General features: G+C 44.4%; 1 protein-coding gene across 7 annotated transcripts in view; it reads left to right on the forward strand.

Moving 5' to 3' along the window:
- Window positions 1–12,219, forward strand: part of LOC126484461 (mitochondrial protein C2orf69 homolog) — a 219,530-nt gene that overhangs the window by 139,029 nt on the left and 68,282 nt on the right. For 5 of the 7 annotated variants that reach the window (XM_050107997.1, XM_050108005.1, XM_050107991.1 and 2 more), the window contains 2 exons: window positions 1,004–1,159; window positions 2,391–2,518. In XM_050107997.1, coding sequence (XP_049963954.1) covers window positions 1,004–1,159; window positions 2,391–2,518 — 284 coding nt within the window. Of the gene's footprint in view, window positions 1–956; window positions 1,160–2,390; window positions 2,519–12,219 lie in introns of all 7 variants that reach the window. The other 2 variants (XM_050108029.1, XM_050108036.1) reach the window with 2 other exon arrangements.

Raw genomic sequence — 12,219 nt, forward strand, 5'->3', positions numbered from 1 at the left:
CCGTGGCCTTGTTTCGACTTATGTGACAGAGCAGTGAAACACCTAAGTCCTCTTCCATTTACATAATATTACCCTCGAGTACATTGCCCTTGTACAGACCCTCTATGTATGCCTTCCACCTTTCTGCTTTCCCTTCTTTGCTTAGAACTGGTTTTTCATCTGAGCTTTTGGTATTCATACAGGTTGTCCGCTTTCTCCAAAGGTCTCTTTAAGTTTCCTGTAGGCAGTATCTAACTTAGCCCCTAGTGATATATGCCTCTACATCCTTACATTTGTGCTCTAGTCATCCCTGCTTAGCCATTTTGCACTTCCTGTCGATCTCATTTTTGAGATGTTTGTATTCCTTTTTGGCTGCTTTATTTACTGCGTTTTTATATTTTCTCCTTTCATGAATTAAATTAAATCTCCCAAGTATTTCTACTAGCCATAGTTTTTTTACCTACTTGATCCTCTGCTGCTTTCACTATTTCATATTCCAAAGCTACCCATTCTTCTTCTACTGTATTTCTTTCCCCTGTTCTTGTCAGTCGTTCCCTAATGCTCTCTGTGAAACTCTCTATAAACACTGGTTCATTCAGTTCCAGGTCCCATCTCCTTAAATTCCTACCTTTTTGGAGTTTCTTCAGTTTTAATCTACAGTTCATAACCTACAGATTGTGGTCAGGGTCCACATCTGTCCCTTGAAACATCTTACAGTTTAAAACCTGGTTCCTAATATCTATCTTAGCATTATATAATCTGTCTGAAACCTTCCATTGTCTCCAGGTTTCTTCCACGTATCCAACCTTCTCTCATGATTCTTAAACCAAGTGTTAGCTTGTGATTAGTTAGCAAATAATAATTATGTAGATTTTGCATTTACATTATTACTGAGGATTTCTTTGTTATTAATTCTGGCTTGAAAGTTGGATGCCTTCTGTGTGACTGTATTATTGAAAATTGTTAATTATTTACAGGTAAAAAATGAAACTGATCTATAATTTCAGTGGAATCTCTTGTGCAGGGTAGCAGAATGCTGGGCACCCCTCCATCATCTTGCCCCATACGCCTGTGTGGAGTCACAGGATATGATGGACGTGTAAACGATATCATCTACTGTCATCCACTTGTCAAAGCAGAAAATAATACTGCAGTTGTCTACTTTGGTGGCGATGTTCAGGTGACCTGTAAATTGAGTTTACTGATATGTGATAACCTTACAGTTTTAATAAATAAATGATGAAAACTGTATAGAAGAAACAAATATTTTAAATTTTGAATAATTATTATTATTCTTGCATTTAAAACACTACTTTGTGTGTGTGGGTTGGTGGGGGTTGGATGGGGGTGGGGGGGGGGGGGCGGGGGCACTGTGAGGTACTCGCATGTGAAGGATGGGTTGAATGTGTAAGGTATGAGGACACATAATGGTGGTAAGTATAAGTATATTGGGGCAGCACAAAAAGTAATTTGTTTCATATAGACAGTATGCCAGAAACTACAGTATTTTTCACACTTTTATTAGAAAACAGTATATCAATCCTAATTACTGCACTGGCTTAAAAGAAACTGTGATTGATGTTCCCATTGGCTTCCAGTCACCTTTTGTAATGTACTAGTACGAAGCTTTTAATTGATGGTCGATCAAGTGTATTATATTTCTTAGATTTTGCTTTTACTGGCCTGCTGTGTACTGGGTGTCCATAAGGATCATCAGGTGCTTTTTTTCTAATGGTTCGGCAGATATTTGCAATTTCGTTTTGTTCAATGTCTAGCTGGAGTCAGTCCAAACAAATACTATTCATCACATCTTTTTTGTGACAGCTGATGTTGATGGCAGTTGGTTTGTTTCCTGTACAAACAAAATTATTTGTAAAGTGGAATTTTATATATCCATTCAATAGACTTGTTCCAAATTAGTCTAGTGCAGTATTTGTTTTATCAACATGTATTAACAGGGACAGTAAAACACAAAGAATATCTGGTATTCCAGCAGTGAATGAGCAGTGCTGCTATGTGGCGGTAGCAGTCACTGTTGTCCAGACGGCACGCGAGTCACTATTGGAGGTCCTGTAATATCACTGAATATTGATGATTTCTCCTGGGACACCCTGTATGCTAACAACATTTTATGAACTTGTATGCTAGTTGAACTTTGGTGTTTACTGAATAATTTGTAAGTAGCAAAATAACTGACAGTTGTTGGATAACACTCTACAGTAATGTAATTTGTTCTAATCATATTACTGTGTCACTGGAATACTACAGTACCAAGCTTATTACTTTGTGTACCCTATAGAATATGTCTTGAGATGCTACCATGCTTGCTTTTTCTTTTGTACCATTACTTTTGAGGTTTTATTACTCTAATTATTAAAGCTAATATACAACTTGTAACTATGTGGTTTCAGGATTTTCCAGAAATTATGGAGAACCACAGGGAAAACAAAAATTATGTAAAGTGGAATCTTGAAAACACTGCAGTGCTGCTCCAATCATATTTTCCTGAGAGCCATGTTGTTGTTGTGCGGCCATCTAGGTGAGTTCAGGCTCCACTGTTTCTTTCCTTTTTTTATTTATTTCTATGAAATAAGGGACAGTTCGTATTCAGCACACAAATGTTGTAACATCACTGTAGATTCGTCTCTTAAGTCATGACTTTGGTATAGTTACAGTGTGTCCCTTGATGGTTCAATACCTATAACTGGTTGATTGAATCAGTTTGCAGCTCTGAGGAAAAATTCAGACCAGAGTTGTCAACAATGGAACCAAGATTAATAAAAGTGTGGTTGTGCTCAAGCCAGTCTCTGCTGTGGTGGTTCCCTTACAGCTGTACATGGTGTTTGTAAATGAATATCAGGGTTTTAGCAATTTATAATATTTATTACATTAAACTTACAGTTATAAATGATATGCCAAATGAAAGAGCAGCTCAAACAGTTTTACCAGAATCTTATAAATGTTCAATGTGAGCACCAATTGTCACACGGCACACATCAAGTCTATAGCCCAAGCGCTGGATAGGCCACAGGGGCCCAGTGACAGGGCTTGCTTTACATGGCCTCCACGTTCACTCGACCTAACGTCATGCGATTTTTTCCTATTGAGCTTCATCAAGGATCGTGTGTACGTGCCTCCGCTACCAGCAGACCTCCCTGAAATAAGAAACCGGATTGAAGCAGCTGTTGCTACAATCACTGAAGACACACTTATCAACGTTTGGGAAGAACTCTGCTGTGGACATGATGTGTGCCGGGTGACAAATGGTGCTCACATTGAGCATTTATAGGGTTCTTGGTAAAACTGTTTGAGTTGCTCTTTCGTTTGACATATCATTTATAAATGTAAGTTTAATGTAATAAATATTATAAAACATTAAAACCCCAATATTCATTTATAAACTCCCGGTATTATTTGTGTGTAGAGGTGGAAGCAAAACTCCCATTCAGTTTTCTCTGTTATGAAGGTCAGGAAAAAACTGGGAGAGAATTCTGTGTCACAGGTCGGAACTGTGTGTGTTTGGATGGACACACACACACACACACACACACACACACACACACACACACTCTCTCTCTCTCTCTCTCTCTCTCTCTCTCTCTCTCTCTCTCTGCAATGACTAAAAATAAGTTGAGGCATTTAGTGACAGATACACAAGCAGTAACTAAATACAGCAGCTTAGCTTGCAAACTTTTGTTTTTCAATGCAAGCATATCCTCACCTACACACACATGAACATTTTCCTCTTCGGCAGCCCAGCTCAGATAGGTGAGCTGTATGGTCTCACTTCCTCTACCGTATTCTGCCACTTATTCTAGCCTGACTGCAGCACCAGATGAATGTAATAATTTTTTTATTTAAGTGTGTAGCAGCTTTAAAGAGTGCAACTTTGTAAGCTGAGCTCCATATGCCAGCTTTTGTTTGTGAGTGCATCTATTGGTTAATGCTTCAGTCACAAGGGGTTTTAGAGTAGCAGTAAGACTAATACTTGTTGTTTGCACAGCAAAGTTCCCATTCAAATTAGCAGTTACACATTGGTGGAGGCATTGTTTCCAGTCTTCTTAGCAGTTTTGGTAGGCTCGTACTGGAAGATCTTCTAACTCCTTGGTTCTGTTCTTGTGGATAGTAACGAAAGTAACTGCAACATGCTTTTTTAACCCGGGGAATAAAGAAAAATCACAGGGACTGAAATCTGGCAAATAGAGGAGGAACAGCAGGCCTGAGGAACTACAGGAATGGTGAAAAATTCATTCAAATAAAACAAGTAGTTCACTGTTACTTTATTGGTAACAATATACCTGTTATTTCATTCAGTATGGGTGAGTCACAGTAAAGCCTAACCAAAAATTTCTCAGATTTTGTTACTGACTTGCTGTATACCATGTGTCCCTCATAAGGGTAGTCAGACACATTTTATCTGATGTTTCAGCAAGTATTTGCAATTTCATTTTTGGGTTGTTTAGCTGGAGTCAGTACAGTCATTGCTGGAGATTGCTATGTGATGGGGCACATTCTCATAGTGCAGCATCCAAGTGTATGTAATGCCTCATCACATATATGCCATCCTGTTCCTAAGTCTTTTAATAACTTGCTGACAAAGAAGTTTGATTGACATTTTGTCATGGAAGGACCAATTCTTTGTGTATGAACCCACTTAAAGAAAAAGAAACACTAATTTGATTTGGGATTTCCTTTTTTTTTTTGTGATGAGAAGAGTTTGTAGTGCGACGATCTCTACTTTGGTATATTTAAAAATTCACGATTCACCAACAGTGGTAATGCTAGTAAAAACATCTGGCTCCTTCTGAAGGCAATCCTGAATCTCAAGGCAGACATCATTCCAACAGTTCCAAGGAACCTGATGACTGAACAGAAATACAATTCTTTCACATTCTCTTACCATGCAAAATTCCCTACTAAAATTTGATACAAACATGCTCAAATTTAGCTTGCTACAGACTATTCCCACTAACAGTTTGACCTCGGAAGACGATTCACTCTTTCCACATTGTCACTCATTCTTGAGGATCTTCCCATATGAACTCTGTCTTCCATTTCTTTATGGACTGCCAGAAAGGACTTGTGCCTTCTCCAATTGCGTGCATTGGAAAAGGAATCCTCTCCATAAGCTCTTTGTAACTTTCATAAGTGACAGTAAAAGTTTTTCCAAGATTAAAATAAAATTTTGTGGCATAGTGTTCCTCATAATTTTGCAGGTACCATTTTCACAATGCACCTGACAAACAAAATTATTTCTGATGCCGTCAGTACTTGTGTAGCAACTGCAGCACCTTGTGTATGGCCAGTAGTTATCTTCACTAATTCCATTATTTGTGGGATTTTTCAGTTGAGTGTAGATCTTAAATTCTCCCCACTTCTAAACATTTCTGTAAACTTTGATATTTTATGAGTGGAATATACTTTTTCACATCATGTTCATTGTACCACCTGACGCATTTATCACTTCCAGTTTCTGTTTGTCAGTTTTTTCCAGTTTCTGTTTGTCAGTTTTAACCTTGAATTTCTGAAGTTTTTACTGATATATGGGAGGTAAAAATAAGAGTGGAATACAATGAACAAAGTACATGGTGGTTATTATTAAACTTTGGATACTTGAGGGGCCACCCGTGAAAAGCAAGTTATCATAAGACAATGAAACTTTTCGGAAACATTTGTAAGCACATGTGGAAGAGAAATAATGAATAAACCATTCAAAGAAATACATTTTAATTTTCACGTGATAGGGTGCTGACATCTGTTAATTGGATACTATGTTTACATTCCAGGTTACAAATGTTGCTCAATGTGATGACCATCTGCATCCTTGATAGGCTGCAACTGCACTAGAGATGATGTTGTTGTGGTCTTCAGTCCTGAGACTGGTTTGATGCAGCTCTCCATGCTACTCTATCCTGTGCAAGCTTCTTCATCTCCCAGTGCCAACTGCAACCTACATCCTTCTGAATCTGCTTGGTGTACTCATCTCTTGGTCTCCCTCTACGATTTTGACCCTCCATGCTGCCCTCCAATACTAAATTGGTGAGCCCTTGATGCCTCAGAACATGTCCTACCAACCGATCCCTTCTTCTAGTCAAGTTGTGCCACAAGCTTCTCTTCTCCCCAATCCTATTCAACACCACCTCATTAGTTATGTGATCTACCCATGTAATCTTCAGCATTCTTCTGTAGCACCACATTTCGAAAGCTTCTATTCTCTTCTTGTCTAAACTATTTATCGTCCATGTTTCACTTCCATACATGGCTACACTCCATACAAATACTTTCAGAAACGACTTCCTAACTTCTACAAATCCTAGAAACGTAGGTTTGCCTTTCCTTAATCTAGCTTCTAAGATAAGCCGTAGGGTCAGTATTGCCTCACGTGTTCCAATATTTCTACGGAATCCAAACTGATCTTCCCCAAGGTCGGAGATACCATTTCACAATTGTTTGCAGCACATTTCAGATGGAGAACCATGGAATGTTCAGCTGTTGTGACGTAGCTGGTGCACTACTTAAAGATCAGACATTGCATCCAGCATCCTCAGCCATGGCAACAGTAACTTCTTCAACAATTTGTGGTGCAATTTGCTGTTTGCCTGCCCGAGAAGAAATTTCCAGATTGCCAGTTGATTCTAACTTCTGAATCATGTTCTTCAACACTGGACCAGATAAAGGACCTCTCCATATTTCTTTAATGTGTTAATACTTGCAAAGGACAGTAGCACTGTTGCTGCTGTTATGATAAAACATCTTCGTGAGTGAAGCTCTGCTCACCTTGTCCAGACACATGTTGATTGACTGCGGCTGTAATGCACACTGATGCTTATTTCAACCCTACAATGCCAAACAGCACGTCAAGGCACTAATGCCACTAACAATGCAAATCATGCAGCCCTCTGTCTGAAGATCGCTTCTGTAAAGTTGGTTACCCATGCAGTAAATAGTTTCCCATCTACACTGGCTCAAGTAGTGAAAGTTTAATTATAACCACATTGCATTTTGATTGGAAAGGGTATAAAACGGGGATGCAGTCTTTCGTCTTTACTGTTCAGCCTATATATCAGAGAAATAATGATGGAAATAAAAGAAAGTTTCAGGACCGGGGTCACAGTTCAGAGTGAACGCATATACTGATAAGATTCACTAATGACACTGCTATTCTCAGTGAATGTAAGGAAGAATTAAAAGAGCTGTTGAGTGAAATGAAAAGTGTAATATGCACAGCTATGGGTTAAGAGGAAGACGAAAGTAATGGAGAGTATGAGAAAAGAGAGTAACGATAAACTTTACATAAAAACTGAGGACTGCCAAGTAGATGAAGTGAAATAATTCTGTTGCCTTGTGAGCAAAATAACACTCATGGATGTAGCAAGGAGGATTATAAAAGCAGCTTATCACAGCTGTGCAAAAGGTGGAAAGCAAGAGAATCAAAGTGTTTGAGTTGTAGTGCTGTAGAAGGATGTTGAAAGTTAGATGGAATCACAAGAAATGAATTTACAAGGTTGTCTGCACAATCGGTGAGAAGAGAAAGATATGGAAAACATTGACAAAAAGAAGGGACAGGATGACAGTGCATGTGTTAATGATATCAACGGATAAATTCCATTGTGCGTGTGATAGCTAGGGTAAAAACTATAGGGGAAGACTGATTGTAATATATCCAAGAAATAACTGAGGACATTGTGTGTAAATCCAACTGTGAGATGAAGTGGTAGGTGCACATTAGAGGAATTCATATTAGACCACATCCAACCAGATAGAAGACTAACGAAAAAATAGGGCTGATATAGAATGAAAGGCAAAGGTCCCGAGTTCGAGTCTCGGTCGAGCACACAGTTTTAATCTGCCAGGAAGTTTCATACCAGCGCACACTCCGCTGCAGAGTGAAAATCTCATTCTGGAAACATCCCCCAGGCTGTGGCTAAGCCATGTCTCCGCAGTATCCTCCTTTCCAGGAGTGATAGTTCTGCAAGGTTTGCAGAAGAGCTTCTGTGAAGTTTGGAAGGTAGGAGACGAGGTACTGGCAGAATTGAAGCTGTGAGGATGGCCCGTGAGTCATGCTTGTGTAGCTTAGATGGTACAGCACTTGCCCGCGAAAGGCAAAGGTCCCGAGTTCGAGTCTTGGTCTGGCGCACAGTTTTAATCTACCAGGAAGTTTCAGGGCTGTTATAGTTTACCTTCTTGGTTTAATAGTTTTTTAACATTAGTGTCATTTGGCTTTTGTTGGGTCCTATTAAAGTGTTGCATATTAATTTACCCACTGTACAAAATTAATGTAACATGAATCTGGAGCAATAACAGCAGCAGCTCTAGCTCTTGGTAGGCACGTGAAGTAGTTCAAACTGCAGCTCTGCAGCATCTTGCAGAGGCATGGTCAGTGCTGAACAACTTGACGCTGGTTACCTCGTCTTCACTAATTCGTGTATCCAAAATAAATGGCAGTTTTTACTATATCCTATTTTGTTTCACTAAATACACAGATTGCTCAGAGATCACCCAGTTTCTTGTATGTTAGCAACTATATATATTAGGCCACATTCTTTGAACTGTAAGAGTCCATGTAGATATCTAAAATAATGTTCAGGGCTTTACTTACATAGCATTAATTAAAGTATCAAACATTTAGATAGCAAAAGATGAGTGTTCTTGTATTAGACAAAGTTTCCAAGCTAATCAATGTGGAGTCATGACTGGAATGACATTAGTTTCAAACTCAATGTATATCAGCTGAACATTGGTAACAAGATCTATTACAGAATTGTTTCACATGGTTCTGGTTGAAAATCTTAACAGGGGAAATGTGGGTCTCAGTGATTCTGAACAGTGTCCCTAAAATGCACTGGAATGGGGAGCCAGAATGATATTTGAAAAGCTGCAGCCATATCAACGGTTCACAAAACTGTGTGCTAAGTAAACAAAGATTGCTATTGTTAAGATATTAGGCCAAAATGCGGAAAAATAACCTCTTTTAGAACAAGAAAGTTATGTATATGGTATCAAATAAACTACACTCCTGGAAATTGAAATAAGAACACCGTGAATTCATTGTCCCAGGAAGGGGAAACTTTATTGACGCATTCCTGGGGTCAGATACATCACATGATCACACTGACAGAACCACAGGCACGTAGACACAGGCAACAGAGCATGCACAATGTCGGCACTAGTACAGTGTATATCCACCTTTCGCAGCAATGCAGGCTGCTATTCTCCCATGGAGACGATCGTAGAGATGCTGGATGTAGTCCTGTGGAACGGCTTGCCATGCCATTTCCACCTGGCGCCTCAGTTGGACCAGCGTTCGTGCTGGACGTGCAGACCGCGTGAGGCGACGCTTCATCCAGTCCCAAACATGCTCAATGGGGGACAGATCCGGAGATCTTGCTGGCCAGGGTAGTTGACTTACACCTTCTAGAGCACGTAGGGTGACACGGGATACATGCGGACGTGCATTGTCCTGTTGGAACAGCAAGTTCCCTTGCCGGTCTAGGAATGGTAGAACGATGGGTTCGATGACGGTTTGGATGTACCGTGCACTATTCAGTGTCCCCTCAACGATCACCAGTGGTGTACGGCCAGTGTAGGAGATCGCTCCCCACACCATGATGCCGGGTGTTGGCCCTGTGTGCCTCGGTCGTATGCAGTCCTGATTGTGGCCCTCACCTGCACGGCGCCAAACACGCATACGACCATCATTGGCACCAAGGCAGAAGCGACTCTCATCGCTGAAGACGACACGTCTCCATTCGTCCCTCCATTCACGCCTGTCGCGACACCACTGGAGGCGGGCTGCACGATGTTGGGGCGTGAGCGGAAGACGGCCTAACGGTGTGCGGGACCGTAGCCCAGCTTCATGGAGACGGTTGCGAATGGTCCTCGCCGATACCCCAGGAGCAACAGTGTCCCTAATTTGCTGGGAAGTGGCGGTGCGGTCCCCTACGGCACTGCGTAGGATCCTACGGTCTTGGCGTGCATCCGTGCGTCGCTGCGGTCCGGTCGCAGGTCGACGGGCACATGCACCTTCCGCCGACCACTGGCGACAACATCGATGTACTGTGGAGACCTCACGCCCCACGTGTTGAGCAATTCGGCGGTACGTCCACCCGGCCTCCCGCATGCCCACTATACGCCGTCGCTCAAAGTCCGTCAACTGCACATATGGTTCACGTCCACGCTGTCGCGGCATGCTACCAGTGTTAAAGACTGCGATGGAGCTCCGTATGCCACGGCAAACTGGCTGACACTGACTGCGGTGGTGCACAAATGCTGCGCAGCTAGCGCCATTCGACGGCCAACACCGCGGTTCCTGGTGTGTCCGCTGTGCCGTGCGTGTGATCATTGCTTGTACAGCCCTCTCGCAGTGTCCGGAGCAAGTATGGTGGGTCTGACACACCGGTGTCAATGTGTTCTTTTTTCCATTTCCAGGAGTATAGTTCAAATCCCTAAGGTGTCAAACTGGCCCCATGCTTACTTTTTTCTAAACCTTTCTTTACTTACATTATACTTGATTCTTCTGCACCCTCTCACCTTCTGGGGCCATTGGATCCCCTTTCCTCACACTTCTTGCTGACACATACCATAATAACTCTGATGATAGCTTATGGACAATTTATCTGGTCTGCATAATACCAGTTGATCTTCATTTATCTTTCTTACTGTTAGTAAATTCTTGCCTGTTCCTTTACACGTGCTGAATGCAGATGTTGCAGTAATTCACTAGACTTAATTCAGTATGATACTGGAATTTCACGTGCAGAAAACAAGTAATGCAATAGTTAAGGTGTTGAGAGGTTGACAAGCACGCAAATAATATATAAATCATTGCTAAGGTTGTGAACAATTTTCATCCTCAGAGGACTCTCTCTCTCTCTCTCTCTCTCTCTCTCTCTCTCTCTCTCTCTCTCTCTCTCTCTCCTCCATCTCCCCCCCCCCATCTCCCACCTCCGCCCCATCTCCCCCCCCCAATCTCCCACCACCTCCTCCCATCTCCCACCACCTCCTCCCATCTCCCACCACCTCCTCCCATCTCCCACCACCTCCTCCCATCTCCCACCACCTCCTCCCATCTCCCACCACCTCCCCCCCATCCCCCACCACCTCCCCCCCATCTCCCACCACCTCCCCCCATCTCCCACCACCTCCCCCCATCTCCCACCACCTCCCCCCATCTCCCACCACCTCCCCCCATCTCCCACCACCTCCCCCCATCTCCCACCACCTCCCCCCCCATCTCCCACCACCTCCCCCCCCATCTCCCACCACCTCCCCCCCCATCTCCCACCACCTCCCCCCCCATCTCCCACCACCTCCCCCCCCATCTCCCACCACCTCCCCCCCCATCTCCCACCACCTCCCCCCCATCTCCCACCACCTCCCCCCCATCTCCCACCACCTCCCCCCCATCTCCCACCACCTCCCCCCCATCTCCCACCACCTCCCCCCCATCTCCCACCACCTCCCCCCCATCTCCCACCACCTCCCCCCCATCTCCCACCACCTCCCCCCCCATCTCCCACCACCTCCCCCTATCTCCCACCACCTCCCCCCCATCTCCCACCACCTCCCCCCCCCATCTCCCACCACCTCCCCCCCCATCTACCACCACCTCCCCCCCATCTCCCACCACCTCCCCCCCCCATCTCCCACCACCTCCCCCCCCCCATCTCCCACCACCTCCCCCCCCCCCATCTCCCACCACCTCCCCCCCATCTCCCACCACCTCCCCCCCATCTCCCACCACCTCCCCCCCATCTCCCACCACCTCCCCCCCATCTCCCACCACCTCCCCCCCATCTCCCACCACCTCTCCCCCATCTCCCACCACCTCCCCCCCATCTCCCACCACCTCCCCCCCCATCTCCCACCACCTCCCCCCCATCTCCCACCACCTCCCCCCCATCTCCCACCACATCCCCCCCATCTCCCACCACATCCCCCCCATCTCCCACCACATCCCCCCCATCTCCCACCACATCCCCCCCATCTCCCACCACCTCCCCCCATCTCCCACCACCTCCCCCCCATCTCCCACCACCTCCCCCCCATCTCCCACCACCTCCCCCCCATCTCCCACCACCTCCCCCCCATCTCCCACCACCTCCCCCCCATCTCCCACCACCTCCCCCCCATCTCCCACCACCTCCCCCCCATCTCCCACCACCTCCCCCCCATCTCCCACCACCTCCCCCCCATCTCCCACCACCTCCCCCCCTCCCCGCCGTATCCCACCCCCTCCCC

Source organism: Schistocerca serialis, chromosome 1 (genome assembly GCF_023864345.2).
Source record: "Schistocerca serialis cubense isolate TAMUIC-IGC-003099 chromosome 1, iqSchSeri2.2, whole genome shotgun sequence".
NCBI classification, from domain to species: Eukaryota; Metazoa; Arthropoda; class Insecta; order Orthoptera; family Acrididae; genus Schistocerca; species Schistocerca serialis.